This window comes from Xyrauchen texanus, chromosome 33 (genome assembly GCF_025860055.1).
Source record: "Xyrauchen texanus isolate HMW12.3.18 chromosome 33, RBS_HiC_50CHRs, whole genome shotgun sequence".
Lineage (NCBI taxonomy): Eukaryota > Metazoa > Chordata > Actinopteri > Cypriniformes > Catostomidae > Xyrauchen > Xyrauchen texanus.
The window spans coordinates 4,925,046-4,943,542 of NC_068308.1; the positions used below are offsets into that span (position 1 = coordinate 4,925,046).

An 18,497-nucleotide genomic window follows, 5' to 3' on the forward strand; every position below is an offset into this window, starting at 1 on the left:
AATCTGGATACTGGATTTACGCTTTTCAGTGGGCCCAATCAATTTTTCAAATAATATTTTGGCTGCATTTGTGAGGTAATTGTGTAAAATGTATCGAAATATCTATTGCCCCTAAATCAAATAGAAATCACATTGTGACAGACTTTGATGTATCAGCAAACATTGGATCGCTGGCTAAGTGACTTGATTTAAAAGTGTATTGTGATGAAACTTGCGATTAACTCCCCAATAAAATAGTAGCCTATGCACATTTATAAAAAACCAGTGCTGTGACTGTTATAATAATAAAAAGTCTAATAGATTCAACCTGATAGATTAGTATTTTTAATATTAAACATAACGTGGTGGTCTCGTAGACATTCTACAGTGGCGAGGAGACCAGAGGCCGTTTTTGTAAATAGATGTCTAAAATAGGTGGAGATACTTGCACTGAATAAGCTTCTTTTGTGAGGAAACAGCTAATCATTTAATTAATTGACTGCCTGTCTGTTAATATTAACGTTTTTTACTAAACAATAATTTTGGAGTTAACTTAGTTAGGAGTTTACTGTAAAAGCATTGTAGAAAAGATCTCTGACTAGGCTTCAGTCACGCAACACAAACGAGTGTTTCAGATGAAAGGCATATTTAGCTCATAGAAAGGTCCAAATGTGAGATGAATATTATTAATTTGGTTTTATCAGCCCGAAATTGCGTTAGTGCGGCCGCTGAAAAATTCTCAATGCAGGAAAAACCCTGTAAAGAGATACTGGTGGCCCACCCCAAAATTTAAATTCTGTCTTTAATACCAGAGATACTCACTTTCATGTTGTTGCAAACCTGTATGTCTTTCTTTGGTGTGTCTGTGTGTCTGTGTGTCTGTGTGTGTGTGTCTGTGTCTGTGTCTGTGTGTGTGTGTGTGTGTGTGTGTGTGTGTGTGTCAAAAGGAGATGTTAGGGAGAATTTTAGTTTGAGTCACCATTCACTTTCATTGTATGGGTGGGTGCAGTGGTAGTGTGTTCCACAGAAGAGAGAAAGTTATACAGGTGTGAGGGTGAGTGATTATGACAAAAAAGGATGCAGTATACATAATGTAGAAATAGTATGAGAACTATGTTAGTATGGTATTTTAAACACAGATGATAATGTCTCCATGTTTAGATGTGGGTATGGCACTGTGGATTCAGGCCCAGCAGCTTCAGGGAGACGCTCTTCATCAGATGCAGTCTCTGTACGGGCAGCACTTTCCCATTGAGGTGCGACACTATCTGGCGCAGTGGTTGGAGATGCAACAGTGGTGAGTACAGCTCTAATCTGCTCTGTGAGATCAATGAAATATGAAGCGAGCTGCAGTGTGCTTGTGTGTTTGGGTGCAGGGACGCAATAGACCTGGAGAACCAGCAGGATGAGTTTAAAGCCAAGCGTCTGTTAGATGCTCTGATCCAGGAGCTCCAAAGAAAAGCAGAACATCAGATGGGTGAAGATGGCTTCCTGCTGAAGATCAAACTGGGTCATTACGCATCACAACTGAAGGTACGAGACCCATGACAAAGTTTAACTAAACTGAAAATGTTGTCACTATTTACTCAACCGAATGTCACTCCAAACCCACATGACTTCCTTGGAAGACAAAAAAATATTTTTTAAGAAGTTTTCATAGGGTTATTTGCCATATAATCAGGGTTTCCACAGGTCTTAAAAAGGTCTTAATCGGATCTTTAATTCATAAGGTCATGGCTTTAAATTTTGTTTTCTTTTGGATTGTTTTCTCGTTGCGTTTAAGTATGGTGACCAGACGTCCCGTTTAGAAGAAGTGTGTCCCTGTGTCCTGACAATTCTCTAAACCTTGTAATTATGTCCTGGTTTCAGCTGTTAGGCTCACTAATTTCTTTCTAATAAAATTTGATGTACTAATTTTCCTTCTCGCTGTTGTCTTTGGTATTGTTTGAGAGAAGATAAGCAAATTCGAAGCGTTGCAAGTTGATTTGACGATACTTTCATTCTAGTCTTTCTGCAAATCAGCTGAAATGTATCTGGATACAATGGCAATGACGTCATATGCTTGCCGCGCACTCCGTCATCCTGTCAGTCAGTACAATAAGAAATGCACCAATAAATGTGTTTTCAGCAACAAGCTGAAAGAAGCCAATCCATATCTTCGTGCAGCATGTGAATATGTAAGCGAGTATTTTTCTGTAATGTTAATTTCCCCACAAGTACGGAGGCAAATCAGACAATGTCACAATTAGACAGCTACACTGCACTTTTTATGTAGTACAAGCACTTATATGTTCAGATGTGGGGGTTGTATTTAGAATTTTTGGTTACAATGTTCTGAATTTTTGTGAAGTCATTTCATAATTACACATGCAATATGACATCATATGGATAGGATAGTGCGTTGGGCCCACCACCCATTGGAGAAACCGCAGGAATCGGGTGCGCTGCCATATGGGTGGCAGTGAAGGCCGTGGGCCTCGACGGACCAGACCCGGGCAGCAAAGGCTAGCTCTGGGGACGTGGAATGTCACCTCACTGGGTGGGAAGGAGCCGGAACTGGTGAGGGAGCTGGAGCGTTACCAGTTGGATCTGGTGGTTCTTACTTCGACGCACAGTTTTGGCTCTGGATCCGTACTCCTGGATAGGGGATGGACTCTATTCTTCTCTGGAGTTTCCCAGGGTGTGAGGTGACGGGCGGGTGTGGGGATACTCACGAGCCCCTGGTTGAGTGCCGCTATGTTGGAGTTTACCCCGGTGGACGAGAGGGTCGCCACCATACGCCTACGGGTTGTGTGGGGGGGGACTCTGAATGTTGTCTGTGCATATGCACCGAACAGCAGTTCAGAGTATTTGGCCTTCTTGGAGACCCTGAATGGAGTCCTGAATAGGGCCCCAGTAGGGGACTCCATAGTGATGCTGGGTGACTTCAACGTACACGTGGGAAATGACAGGGACACCTGGAAAGGCGTGATTCGATCTGAACTCAAGTGGATGTTTGTTATTAGACTTATGTGCTAGTCATGGATTATCTATAACAAACACCATGTTCGAACATAAGGATGCTCATAAGTGTACGTGGTAACAGAGCACCCTAGGCCGAAGGTCGATGATCGATTTTGTAATCGTGTCGTCGGATCTGAGGCCATATGTTTTGGACACTTGGGTGAAGAGTGGGGCAGAGCTATCAACCGATCACCATCTGGTGGTGAGTTGGGTCATGGGGTGGGGAAAGACTCTGGACAGACCTGGGAAGCCCAATCGAGTAGTGCGGGTGAACTGGGAACGCTTTGAGGAGGTCCCTGTCCGTGAGATCTTCAACTCACACCTCCTTCAGAGCTTTTCTGGTTGGGGACATTGAACCAGAGTGGGCAATGTTCAAAGCTTCCATTGCCGAAGCCACGGTGGCGAGCTGCAGCCTCAAGGTTTTAGGTGCCACAAGGGGTGGTCAGGGAAGCCGTCCGACTGAAGAAAGAGGCCTTCCAGGATTTGTTGTCCCGGAGGTCTCCAGAGGCAGTTGCAAGGTACCGACAGGCCCGAAGGGCTGCGGCCTCGGCCGTGAGGGAGGCAAAGCAGTGGGTGTGGGAAAAGTTCAGAGAAGCCATAGAGAAGGACTTTCGGTCTGCACCAAAGTGCTTCTGGAAAACCGTCCGCCACCTTAGGAGGGGGAAACGGGGAACCATCCAAGCTGTAGACAGCAAAGATGGGACGCTGTTGACCTCAACCGAGGAGGTTATTGGGTGGTGGAAGGAACACTTTGAAGAACTCCTAAATCCCAACACGCCCTCTATGCTAGAGGCAGAGCCGGAGGCTGATGGGGGATCAGATTCTATTTCCCTGGGGGAAGTCACTGAGGTAGTCAAACAACTCTGCAGTGGCAAAGCCCCGGGGATTGATGAGATCCGACAAGAAATGCTGGAAGCTTTGGATGTGGAGGGGGTGTCATGGATGACACGCCTCTTCAACATTGCATGGAAATCTGGGGCAGTGCCTAAGGAGAGGCAGAACGGGGGTGGTGGTTCCCCTCTTCAAAAAGGGGGGTCAGAGAGTGTGTGCCAACTACAGGGGTATCACACTTCTCAGCCTCCCTGGTAAAGTTTACTCCAAGGTGCTGGAGAGGAGGGTTCGGCCGATTGTCGAACCTCGGATTGAAGAGAAATAATGCAGTTTTCGTCCTGGCCGTGGAACGACGGACCAGATCTTTACTCTCGCAAGGATCCTGGAGGGGGCCTGGGATTATGCCCATCCGGTCTACATGTGTTTTGTGGATCTGGAGAAGGCATATGACTGGGTCCCCCGGGAGAGAATGTGGGAGTACGGGGTGGGGTGGGGGGGGTCCCTTCTTAGGGCGATCCAATCCATGTACGTCCAAAACGAGAGCTGTGTCCGGGTCCTCGGCATGAAGTCAAGTTCATTCCATGTGGGGGTTGTCTCCGCCAAGGCTGTACTTTGTCACCAATCCAGTTTGTGATATTCATGGACAGGACATCGAGGCGTAGTCGGGGTGGGGAAGGTGTGTGGTTCGGTGGGCTTTTTGCAGATGATGTTGTCTTCATGTCATCATCGGTCTGTGACCTTCAGCTCTCACTGGATCGCTTGGCAGTCGAGTGTGAAGCGGCTGGGATGAGGATTAGCACCTCTAAATCTGAGGCCATGGTTCTCAGCAGGAAACCGATGGAGTGCGTACTCCAGGTAGGGAAGGAGGTATTGCCCCAAGTGGAGGAGTTCAAGTACCTCGGGGTCTTGTTCACGAGTGAGTGGACAATGGAGCGGGAGGTTGGCCGGAGAATCGGGGCAGCGGGGGGGTGGTATTGCACTCACTCTATCGCACCGTTGTCACGAAAAGAGAGCTGAGCCTGAAAGCAAAGCTCTCGATCTACCGGTCAATTTTTGTCCCTACCCTCACCTATGGTCATGAAGGCTGGGTCATGACCGAAAGAACTAGGTCGCGAGTACATGCGGCCGAAATGGGCTTCCTCAGAAGGGTGGCGGGCTTCTCCCTTAGAGACAGGGTGAGGAGCTCAGTCATCCGTGAGGAGCTCGGAGTAGAGCCGCTGCTCCTTTGCGTGAGTTGAGGTGGTTTGGGCATCTGGTAAGGATGCCCCCTGGCTGCCTCCCTAGGGAGGTGTTTCAGGCACGTCCAGCTGGGAGGAGGCCTCGGGGAAGACCCAGGATTAGGTGGGGAGATTACATCTCCACACTGGCCTGGGAATGCCTCTGGGTCCCCCAGTCAGAGCTGGTTAATGTGGCTCGGGATAGGGACGTTTGGGGCCCCCTGCTGGAGCAGCTGCCCCCGCGACCTGACTTCGGATAAGCGGTTGAAGATGGATGGATGGATGGATAGGCTACATGGAATTTGTACATTTAAAAAAAAGCTAAAATGTGGTTAAATGGTGAAAAAACTAAATATAAAATATAAATATACATTTTCACAAACTATATAGCCTATACAGTTAAGTGCAGAAGTTTGTTTAACCCTTTTGTTTTTATAAGTTTCCACACCCCTTTCTGAATGTATACAAATAGCCTATAAGAGATTTATATTTTTTATGTAGTACTACCCTTCAAAAGCTACATAACACAAAATGTACTTATTTACTCAAATCATAATGTTCAAAAGTTTGCACCCCTTGGTTCTTCTTATGTTGCCTTCTTGAGCATCAATAAATGTTTGCACCTTTTGTAATAGTTGTGTATTAGTCCCTCAATTGTCAAAATCTGGACCTCAAATATATAACTCAAAGATTTTACTGTAGTTGGGTTTTTTCTTAAGAAAAGTGAACATCTTCACTGTTCAGGACAAAGCAGGTATTCATGAACAATTATTACACAAACATTCAATGTCAATGGCAATTTTATTTATATAGCACCATTAAACACAACCAGGGTTGACCAGTGTGCTGCACAATAAAGAACAGTACAATTAGACAAGACAGTATCATCACTAAAATACAGTGCAATAAAACTTCCTCATTGGTTATAAGCCAAATCAAAGAGAGAGGTTTTTAGCTTAAGAAAAGTGGACATCTTCACTGCTCAGGACAAAGCAGGGATTCATGAAAAATTATTACACAAACAGTCATTGATCATCGAGAAAGAAACACACCATATTAGAAACCTAGGGAATGTAAACTTCTTAACAGGATCAGGTGTGTAATTAATATATGTTGAATATATTTGAGGGATGTGTTATGTCAAATAGCTTCTTCAGGGCAGTACTAAATAAAAACATGATCCTTCATTTAAAAAAAAAACACATTGTTTCCTTAAATTTTCTTTAGTTGGTCTTAAAAAGGTCTTAAAGTCTTAAATTTATCTTCATAAAACCTGCAGTAACCCTGAAGTGAATATTTACTCCATACAGTCAAGCTCCGAAAAGAACAGGCCGGTGTCACTATTCAGTGTCATTATGTGGCAAATATGATTGTGATCATAAATTTACCTGGGCCTTGACATTTACTTTTTTGCACACCTTCCACTGTGGCTAGTGTTGTTCCAAAGTCACTAGCCACTAGGGCTTGCACGACTACTGTTTTTTTAATAGTTGATTGTCAAGCCCATTAGTCGAGTCAAATTCGACTAGTGACCACTGAAATCCCACTCCCCTACCTGTACAGTACACAACAGATAGATCTATATTCTCTACATTGTAATGGTTTTAACTATAGCTAGTTCTATTTAATTAAAATAAAAATTTTGCTAGATGTCATCAGGCATTAGATAGCAAGCAAGACTATCCCTTGGGATCCTATAGGTTGCCATGTGTAGTAGTTTGACATTTGAGGGAAAAATTATGACAGTTTGAGTTTGTTTTGTGAGGAGTTATCTCCATTAAAACAGAATAAGTGTGAGTTGCATCTCTTTTTTGCACGTCATCATTACTGGTGTATGGCAACCTGTAAGGGCCAAAATGAAGTGATCCCGGAGCGGTTTTTGCTCACAATGCACACTCTTAGCCGAACTGCTGGCTGAAAATGTATTTGAGAGGCACAGCCCTAGTTTAGTTAATTTCAACAATAATTTAAGTGCATACATATTTCGGTATTGCATTGTTTTTTATTTGTATATCCTTTCTTAAGCCATTTTGCGATGTGGCTGGTACTGATACGATTATTGTTGGTTGTATGGTCTTTTGTTTGGAATTATATTGTAAACTATTTATACATTTTGTTTACGTCATTTATCCTATTTTTATCACCACGATTGTGTTTTAAAGGTAACATTTTAGGTGTTACTGTCGCATAGGGCAGCAGCATGATTATATGATACATTTTATGATTCAACTTAATTACATTATACAATAGCATTAGAGTAGTTTTTTGTTACATTGTATTGCACACGTTGCAGCTGAGACATTGAGAAGGTTTAGTACTCCATTGCATTGCTTTTTTCCAAATGTCCTTAGAGATTCACTTGGGCCCCTGTGTAAAAGTCATCTGTGTCTTAATTATTTTTTTAATAAAATGTTTATATAATTGCAGCTGTTTATCATTAAGTTTTTGAGCTAAATCATTTGTTTTATTTATTTTTATAATTTTTTTAAATAATTTTATGAATGCCATATTAGAATCATTAGCAGCCACGATAAAAAAGGAGGATGATTTTCCAGGGGTAATGGTGGGAGGTGTGGTGCATAAGAGGTGTGGTTTGTTAGCAAACCAACAACAAAATAAATGAAACAAATGTAAAATTCAAGTCAATTTCAGGAGGAATATCAAAACATTGTGCAACCTCGAGTTTAGCAGTCCAACATAAAATCTCTCCAAAATAAAATTAATGTTGGACTGTGAAACGGAGATTACCATTTAAGACAGGGCTATTTTTGTTGCAGTATAATGCCCTGCAGTGCACAATTTGTTTCTTGTACATTTGTTTGTGTTTAAGAGAAGATCATTTAATAAAATATTGAAATATTAATGAGACAAGTTTTTTATATTTATTTTTGGTTAATTAATTGTTATATTAATCAAGTAAATAATAAAAAATCTTTAGAAAAATCGACAAATTAGTCGTTAGATTAATCGACTTATCGGAAAAAGAATCATTAGATCAATCGCTAAAAAAAATGATTGTTAGGTGCAGCCCTAGTTTGTGTCATTGGTGTAAATCAGATGTTTTTGTTTCATAGAGTGCATATGACCCTTGTCCTCTGGAGCTTGTGCGGTGTGTCAAACACATTCTGTACATGGAGAGAAGACTTGTACAGGAAGCAACAAATGTAAGTTACACACACACACACACACACACACACACACACACACACTTCTTGGCTTTTTTAGCTGTGGTACACAGGGTTGGGCTGTAGTGGAGTTAATGTAACGGCATTGCGTATTCAGAATAAAAAAATTACGAAAATGTATTCAGCCCCCATTCATTGTTTCCTGCGATTGTTGCTGTGAAAATACATGCAGATGCAGCATCTGAGTAAAGATGGCTGGCACTCTATAAGAATGTGGTGAGTCACGTCTACATCAGAAATTGAAGAATGAAGAACTGTTGAGAAAAAGCAGTTATAAACAACAGTTACACGAAAAGGTAAAATATGGGAGAAAATACTGCAAAGACTGAAAGAGGTAAAAGGACTTGAAGATCAGAGGTGTTCCAAACGAAGACAGAAAAACCTTGTGTAAATAACTACTGTAAAATGTGTGGCCTATATATGTGTGGGAGGCTAGTTCATTGTGATGCATATTAATATTTATATCTCACATTTTTAAAAAACATCCAACTATCTTCTTGAAAATAAATTATTTATTTACATTTCTTATCTAATTTTGTGTCAAAATGTATTATTATTTGTCCGCCCAATCAAATAATGGGTTAAGAAGAAAATTTAAATGTTAAAATATTGTAGTTGACCATAAACTGTCTTCTCTTTGCCTTCTGCTTTCCATAAAAAAACGTTAGTGTCCAACTCCACATCTAATTTAAAAAAAAAGAAAATGTTATAAGTGGAGGTGTAGTGGTTCAGATAAGGTAATAATGACATAACACGTAATTCTTCCAATTGTGCCTTGCCTTTGTAAATACACTGTGGGCCAAAAGTTTGGAATTATGTACAGATTTTGGCAGATCCATGGCATTCTAGCCATCAGTTTGTCCAGAAACTCAGGTGACATTTCACCCCATGCTTCCTGTGGCACTTGCCATAGATGTGGCTCCCTTGTCGGGCACTTCTCACGCACTTTACAGTCTAGCTGATCCCACAACAGATCAAGAGGGGTTAAGATCCATAACACTCTTTTCCAATTTTCTGTTGTCCAATGTCTGTGTTTCTTTGCCCACTCTAACCTTTTTCTTTTTGTTTTTTTGTTTCAAAAGTGACTTTTTCTTTGCAATTCTTCCCATAAGGCCTGCACCCCTGAGTCTTCTCTTTACTATTGTACATGAAACTGGTGTTGAGCAGGTAGAATTCAATGAAGCTGTCAGCATAGGACATATGAGGTGTCTATTGTCAAACTAGTAACTCTGATCTACATATCCGCTCTTTCTGTCCTTGTTAGAGCCAGTTGTCCTTTGTGTTTGAAGACTGTAGTGTACACCTTTGAATTAAATCTTCAGTTTTTTGCATTGTATAGCATTGTATAGCCTTCATTCCTCAAGAATCTGTTTTATTTTTTTACCTAATATTCACCTTAAGACATGCCAGTCTATTGTATACTGTGTCAACTCAAAAATAAACTCAATGTTAAGCTTCATTTAACAAACCAAACAGCTTTCAATCATATATAATATAAATGGCAAGTGAATTTCTAGTACAAAATTAGCAATTTAGTATGATTACTCAAGGATAATTTGTTGGAGGGATGGCTGCTGGAAATGGGGCCAGTCTAGATTTGATCAAAAATAACTTTTTACAGTAATGTGCTGACTGTACTTTGATAAGTTGAATGCGACTTTGGTGAATTAAAGTACCATTTTCCATCCGAAACAGCAAAATCTGTACATTATTCCAAACTTGTGCGTGCGTGCGTGCGTGCGTGCGTGCGTGCGTGCGTGTGTGTATACTGCCATGGCTAAAAGTATTGGCAGTGACATACATTTTGTGTTTTGCAAAGTTTGCTGCTTCAGTATTTGTAGATTATTTTTTCACATATTTCTATGTTATACTGGAAAACAATACGCATTTCATACGTTTTAAAGGATTTTTTTGGCAAAAACATTCAATATATGCAATGAGTCAATATTTACATTGTTGACCCTTGTTCTTCATAACTTCTGCATTTCAATCTGGCATGCTGGATATCAGCTTCTGGGCCAAATCCTGACTGATTGCGATCCTTTCTTGCCTTATTAGCCCTCGTAGTTGATCACGATTTGTGGGCTTCTTGTCCACTCGCCTTTTGAGGACTGACCACAGGTTCTCTATGGGATTAAAATCTGGGGAGTTGCTTGGCCACGGATCCAAAATTTCAATGTAATGATCTCTGAGCCACTTCATTATAACACCTTGTGACATGGTGCCCCATCATGCTGGAAAATGCCCAGATCATCACCACATTTCTCCTGGATCCTTGGGAGAAGTTGCTCTTGCAGGTTGTTTTGATACCATTCTTTATTCATGGCAGTGTTTTTGGGTAGAATTGTGAGAGAACCCACTCCCTTGGATGAAAAGCAACTCCACACCTGGATGGTCTCAGGATGCTTCGCTGTTGGCACGAGACGGGAAACATGGTAGCGTTCACCTTTTCTTCTCCGGACTATCGATTTTTCCAGATGTCCCAAACAGTCAGAAGGGGGCTTCATCAGAGAAAATATCTTTGCACCAGTCTTCTGCTGTCTAATCCTTGTACTTCCTGCAGAATTTCAGTCTGTCCTTGATGTTTTTTTCTTGGAGAGAATTGGCTTCTTTGCTGCTTCTTGACACCAGGCCATTGTCCAAAAGTCTTCGCTTCACTGTGCGTGCAGATGCACTTACACCAACCTGCTGCCAATATTGAGCAAGATCTGCACTGGTGGTGACACGATTCTATAGCTGACTCCTCAGGAGGACATGGTCCTGGTTCATGCTGTACCCTCTGGGATGTCCTGAAGCCTTCTTCACTGCAGTTGAACCTCTCTCCTTGAAGTTCTTGATGATCCGGTAAATGATTCTTTCAGGTGCAATATTCTTTACAGCTATTTCATTGCATGTGAGGCCATTTTGATGCAAAGTGATGATGGCTGCACGTCTTTATTTAGAGGTAACCATTGCTAACAGTAACACAATGATTGGAAGCAATTCTTCCCTCCTTTTATAGCAATCAGTCTGCTCTTATAATCCAATCAGAATGATAGTGATTTCACCTGACTAGTACTCATTCACACTTTCCCATGTGCTGCTGAAATGATTATTGAAATGATGTTAGCTGGTCATTTGTGCCAGGGCCAAAAAACTGTGAAATGTGTTTTTTTGTGATGAAGTTCTTTTTTTTATTTTTTTTGGTCAATGAAGCTTTTTGCAATCATTTAAAATGCATCTGATCATTCTGCACAATAATCTAGAAACAATGTTAATCAACACCACAACATACATAACATATATATATATATATATATATATATATATATATACGTAATATGGAAGAACGTAATATGGAAGATTCCTGAGAAATGCAAGCTTGTAGTACCACCTGTTTACTCCAGAGGCCACTAAGTGAAACTTCAGCTGCATGGCAAAACGCAGTTTATACAGTTAAGAAAAACACCCTTGAACAGCAGAACCACCACATATATAGATCAGTGAGAACAACACAAAGATGTTCTTGCATTCAAAACACTTGATGGAGCGCAAATCCAAATAAGGGATCTCAAGATGTGTTCTAAGTATTAAACTATATTTAAGTTGACACCGTGACCTAAAAAGGTTTATGATGCGACACACCTGAGACGCTACACAAGCATGTCTGACGCAGGTGTAAATTGACAGGTTCTTAAACAAGCCCACATAATAAATCTCCAATTGATTGACAAATTCGATTGGATTGGAAATGGATTGCTGTGAACTGTATGCCAATGACTGTCTTATGATCAATAATATGGTAGTAAACAATACATTGTATTCTAAAGCTGCTTTTTGTATTGTCTTATTAACTGATGATTAATTCTTCTGCCACAAGAATGTAATACATTTAAGTAAAGATTTCATTTTTTAACAGAAGTTTTTACCATTAAATTAACCGTGGCACTTTTAATTGCTGTTAATAGTGAAACTGTATAATCACGACATCCCTAATTGTTTGTGTGGTCAGTGATTGTATGTTTCAGGGTTTCTGTTAGCTGGGAAAGACTGGTTTTTGACCATGTAAAGTGTCCCAATGAATTGAAAAATTGTCCGACAAAATGTCCGGTGAAAGTATTTACACGAAACATCAGGAACCCCTTAGTTGATGCCACACGTATACAGTGTAATGTTATCTCAATAATGACAGTGCTTTGCTGCCTCAAGGGTTTAAACTTTCCAGGCAGCTTTCAAAGTCCTAATCCGTGACTACAGCACGTTTTATCCCGCACACTGGCAAAAGCAGTGCCCATCGTAAATCACTTCAGAATCACATTAAAACTGTGTTATGTTGCTATCTTTTGGCTGTAGAGAAACGCTGCACACAGTTTACTTCATGTCAGGAAATTAAGCTATAATGAACATTTATAGTTGAATGTTGATGAATAATAATTGTTAATGAATGTTTATTGTTCATAAGACTTGATTCTGTCATTATTATGTCACATATTATGCTTACTCTAATGTGTTACAATGCAAAATAAACACCAAAATGAGATAACTGTATTTTTTCAATTTGTCCTGTAAACTTGTATATAATTCTATAATTCCTGTTCTCGCTGGCCGGCAACAGTTTTTGTTAGTGGAAATGTATATGGTTGTGTGACAGTATGTGTTTGTGTGTCAGGTCAGTAGTTCAGTTTCTGGTCCAGTGGACGGAACCCCTCAAAGATACCAGCAGATCAATCAGACATTTGAGGAGCTGCGCGTCATGACACAGGACACTGATAACGACCTGCGCAAGCTGCAGCACAGTCAAGAGTACTTCATCATACAGTACCAGGAGAGTCTAAGGATACAGGGTGAGTTTTACACACAGAATCCTTAAAACCATCTTTAAATGGCTTATATTCACTTTTCGAAATATAATGTCATACAAAGTATTAAATATCTGTAGTGGTAGGCATGGTTATGTTAATGAATTGTTTCACTTTTTTTAAACAAACTATATGCTAAAAGGGCAATGGAAAATGGCATCAACTTTTTCATTACTGTAGGACTGGGCGATATGGCAAAACAAAACAAAATCATTTTTTTTGTAAACTTTTAGAATATTTACACATAACAATTTGATTTTTCAACCTTTAAATGTACTCAACTAAAAAGTAATGCCATCATGATTCAAATATGTTCTTCATTAGAATTCAAGGCAACCTGGTTAAAGAAATCAATAGAAATAATGCACACAAAAAAATCGTGCACCACATAGGAAGTCGGCAAAATAGTATAAATGTAAAATAAATGAAAATCTAATTTATTTAAAATAACCCAGCTGCAGTAGAAAAGTAGTATAAAAATAAGAAAACTGCAAAATGCATATTAGTTAATGTAGGTAATTGTATCTAAACCAAGTCTATCTAGAAAGTTCTCTAGAAATCAGTAGATCAGTAAATGAATTTGGGCATAAAATCTGCAGACTTTCACCTCTAAAGCATTGGTATGGTATATATTAAAGCTGCACGACTGATTTAATGAAGATTGAAAATGAAATATGGCCTTACGCGATTACTAAACAACAAAAGGCTGCATTTTAAAATCTGATAATCTGCATTTACCACTTCAGTCAGCGCTGTGTGAGCATGCGACACCCTCTAGCAGGTACACACTGAGCAGCTTGGCTAAATGAAATGTTTTATCATTACAATTCAACTTGCAAAGTTTGTCAAAATGGTTGCTTCCCAAATGTTGGCTATACACTTGAAACACATCACAGAACAAAGCAATCTATCGGAATCATCATGGTAAAAGGAGCGGTAGATGTTTGACCCTTCCTTTTATAGTCTATCCATATGATTTGATATAAAGCGCCCTTAAGTGTCATGTAACTAACGCTATTATGGGTATTTAAAGAAAAGAAAAGACCGTTCATCAATATACACAGAATGCAGAGGCCAGATATTGTCTGATTAAGCCAGTGTAGTACATATACAGTTGAAGTCAGAAGTAATTTTTCCATCAATTGTTTACAGACAGATTGTTTCACTTTTAATTGACTATATCACAATTCCAGTTGGTCAGAAGTTTACATACAAGATAACTGTGCCTTTTAGCAGCTTGGAAAATTCCAGAAAACTTCAAGCCTTAAGACATTTAGCTAATTAGCTACTGATAGGAGGTGTACTGGACTGGAGGTGTACTTGTGGATGTATTTTAAGGCCTACTTTTAAACACAGTGCCTCTTTGCTTGACATCATGGGAAATTCAAAATAAATTAGCTAAGACTTAGCTGTTTTTTTTATTATAATTGAATGTTTTTGTGTAACTCATCATACAGATTTATTTAAAATTAATTAATAATAGCTAGTTTGTAGAATTTTTGTCCAGTAAGTGGCGCTGTAATGCTCAAGTAGTATCTGGGCAAGATGGTTATCATGCAGGAAAGTGTTCAAGAGTTATAAGCCAAAATAGCCATTTTTCTATCTCCTGACCAGTTGGGGGCTGCAAGTAAACTCGGAGCCTAATGGTGATGACATGTACCAAGTTTCGTCCCAAAAAATTCTAAATGGCCGACGTCCAAAATGGCAGACATAGGAATATTTCATATCGATATACTTGCTATACCCCACTGAATCTTATGAGACAGATTTGACGATTTTATTACAAACTGATCAGAAGTTATAAACAATTTGCTTTTTTCATATCTCGTGACCAGTAAGGATCAGTGCACCAAAACGCTGCAGGTAACCTCTGGGCCTAATGGTGATGACACGTACCATGTTTCATCCCAATCCCTCAAAGCATTGTTGAGATACAGCCTCAAGTTCAATTTTGCGCTTTCTTCTTGTAATTTATTGAAGCGCCATTCGAAAGCGGTATGGTTTATAAAAATTCTGTGAATTTTTTTTTATTGGGAGTACCTCTAGATGATGCAGGCAAATGTTCGTGCAAATCAGACAAATGGCTTAGGATGACTTCGAAAAAGTAGGTTTTTCAGAAAATTCTAATTGTCTGAAAAATGATCATGATGGAAAATGCTTTGGTGCTTGGACCCCTAATAAACAGAAAATCTGTACGAATTAGGGCTGGGACGACGCGTCGACGTAATCGATGACGTCGACGCAAAAAATACGTCGACGCAAAATATGCGCGTCGAATTGTCAGACCCAAAACAAAGATGGCGGCACCGGCGCCAACACGAGTGGCTCCTCAGACTATCAGAAGTGCAAGGCGGCATGCACTCGTTCCTCTAAAGTATGGGAATTATTTAATTTAAAAGGAAAAAATTCCGTGATATGTCATCTTTGCAAAATGGAGATGGCCTTCCATTCTAGCGCCACCCGGATGCAGCTGCAGATGACAGAGCACCGTAAGTTTTTTTTCAACTCCCCACTTTGCACTCGATGTTGGAGTAGGCTATAATACGTTGTCGACACCTAAAGTTTTCGCTTATAGCTATTAATAATGCGCTTATAGCTATGAATGTCGTGAAAAATACATAGAGGACACTGACAACGCGCTGACAGACAGGACCAAGCAGGTAACATTTAATAAAGTCTCAACTTTCAAATTTGGTCATTCAAAGAAAATTAAGCCATAAATAGGCCAACTATTTTGTGGCTCTTTAATGTGCCGTGACAGATTGCCTCAGTTAAAGCTGCTCGTGAACCGATCATCTTTTCCTTGGTTATTTTATAGCATCAAATAGGCTAAACATGAATGTAGCCTACATCAGAAGGACTGTTGTTTTAAACGCGGAAAGATGTCAGTACAGTAGCCTACAATCCATTATTCAAATTCAAATCCACCGACATTAATCTTCTCTCTCCTGACTATTTTGTCGGACAAAAATGGCGTATTATGATTGATTGATCAGATCGCCAGTCAATCAAACTCCCGGCAAATGTTTTTTTTTTTTTTTACATTTTATACACCCCCACCCCCGATGAAACAGGTATTACCGGTGTTGTCACAAGTCGATTAATCGAATCGAAATCGAATCGGACTGGAAAAATTAATCGTTAGATTAATCGATGCATCGAAAAAATAATCGCTAGATTAATCGTTTAAAAAAATAATCGTTTATCCCAGCCCTAGTACGAATACAATAGGGTTCCTGCACCTTCGCTGCTTGGACCACAAAATATGACTGGAAATGTAAAACTTTGGAAATGTCATGCTATGTTATTTTGCTATAGAGTAATTTCTCAAAACAGCACTTGGATCGCTCATTATTAACATAACACATCATGTCTTGAGGAATCAAATTTCCCTTGATATTTTGAAATATTAGAGGTCATTATACTATAAAAATATTCTGTACATTTCTGAACTCAAAACTTCCTCCCCAGTGTAAAATTTAAAAAAAAAATGATTTATTGAATCCAAGCAGCAAAAAACACCTCATTCTCTACTTATTTGGTTTCTCTACGTAACTTATGGCACTTTTCCACTGCATGTTACGGTTCGAATAGTCTTTTCTGAGCTTGCTTTTCCACTGCAGTTTAGTGCAGCCTCAACGTGGGTGGGATTATAGGCTGATCGTCATAGTTGCGCCACCTCTACTGCCGTGACATAATTTTAAACGTGACACAAACACACAACAAAGGAGCAATGAATGAATGTGTTCTTGATTCTCGGCATGTGGCTGTTTTTCACAGCAAGACGACAAACTTTGTTTCAAAAGAGGCTGACTGCGGCAAGACAAAATGGCTCAAAGACGACACACGAGGGTAAGCTAACCTGCCATCTAGTTTATAGCAATGACGCCGGTAGTGACTATTTTCAATCCGTGATCTGCAGGGTTTTGACCTCGTATTTAGTATCGGCTCAGCTCGTCTGGAACCTCAACCGAGATGGTTCTAAAAACAAGTACCAGGTACTATCCACAGTGGAAAAACCCCAAAAAGCGAGCAGAGTCAAGTCGAGCCATACTGTTCAGTGGAAAAACCCCATTAGGGGCTCATTAGTTGATGACTGCCTCCACAGCAAGACTTCAACACCTACTTTTATATCATCGCGCCCTTGGCCCCACCCACTGCTGCTCAGTCGAAAAAACTGAAGAGAAGAGATTAAGGACAGACAGGCTTAGTGGCCTATAATTCCACAACATCACAAGAGACTTGCACAGGACACCTTCTTTTGCACATCTTGACTATTTTTTTTTACAATTATTTTTGTATATATTCATGCACTAGACAGACGTCTTTGACCATTGTCATTCATCTCGTGCTGCTTTTAAAAGACCCTGTGTTGTGTTGTAACTTGAATGGTGACCCTACTTTGTTTCATTCAGCTGCCCTGTGTCTTTCTGTTTTGATTTTCTACAATGGAAAATGTTGGACTCCCTGGACTTTTCAGAGATACCAAATATTTGAGAGTTTGGCCATAACAACTTATCGTTGGTCTATAAATATGGATTGAAATTAATCACAGTTCAATTCATCACATAAAATACAATATGAATAAAATATATATTTTTTCAACAAACAATTTTTATCATACATATTTTATGCACCAAACAGTATATTTGGAAAAGGGAAATTGTAAATTTTTTTTCGCTGAGTCTCAGGAACTTGTTGTAAAATGATATAAAAGCTTGTAATGTATAATAATGAGATCTTTATAATGTCAGAGTATGCTAGGTATACGAAAATAAACAGAAGTATTAGTTCATACTTTATATCTTAAAAAATTTATAATTCAGAATTGTTTTGTAAATTTTGTGTATGTGGGCATGAATGGAATCTAATGGTGATTGAGAGATATACCTCAAAAGCCTACTGTATCATATTTTATAAATTTATTTCAACTGGCTTTTTCAATAAAATAATATACAAAACTTTTACCAAGCACAAGTTGTTTATATTCAGCAAATATTCATTTTAAAATATCAGTAACCATATAATCATTACTGTCATTTTTACTTTATTTACATTTTAAAAAACTAGTGCATGTAATACAGAAGCAGACCTTTTTGTTTTTTTTTTTAATTTAAAAAATATTTTTCCATCAATAAATTCCCAGAAACATCCACAGACAACAGACTTTTCGGCAGAATTTTGATTAATTATGCACATGCTTTAGAAAGTAGCATACTAAATTGATGCAGGTGGTGTTTTATGGTTAAGGGCAGTTAAAAAACACTATTGGACCCGACTGCAAAACCGTATGTAACCAGTTTAATTCATGAGCAAAATGAGTTTTTGTGATTTTATGGTGCGGTTGGGCTTAAGTAATAAGTTTGATTCGGATGCAATGCGTTTCACTAACTTTATTGCAATTGTTATTTTGTGTTGAATGTGCATTATATTCAAACCCTAAA

At 39.3% G+C, this 18,497-nt stretch overlaps 1 protein-coding gene across 1 annotated transcript in view; it reads left to right on the forward strand.

The window, feature by feature from the left end:
• Positions 1–18,497, forward strand: part of stat5b (signal transducer and activator of transcription 5b) — a 106,024-nt gene that overhangs the window by 18,042 nt on the left and 69,485 nt on the right. Inside the window, exons 2-5 of the mRNA XM_052102937.1 lie at positions 1,141–1,276; positions 1,356–1,512; positions 8,105–8,194; positions 12,864–13,038. Of these exons, the coding sequence (XP_051958897.1) occupies positions 1,149–1,276; positions 1,356–1,512; positions 8,105–8,194; positions 12,864–13,038 (550 nt within the window). The 5' untranslated portion in view covers positions 1,141–1,148. The remainder of the gene's footprint in view (positions 1–1,140; positions 1,277–1,355; positions 1,513–8,104; positions 8,195–12,863; positions 13,039–18,497) is intronic.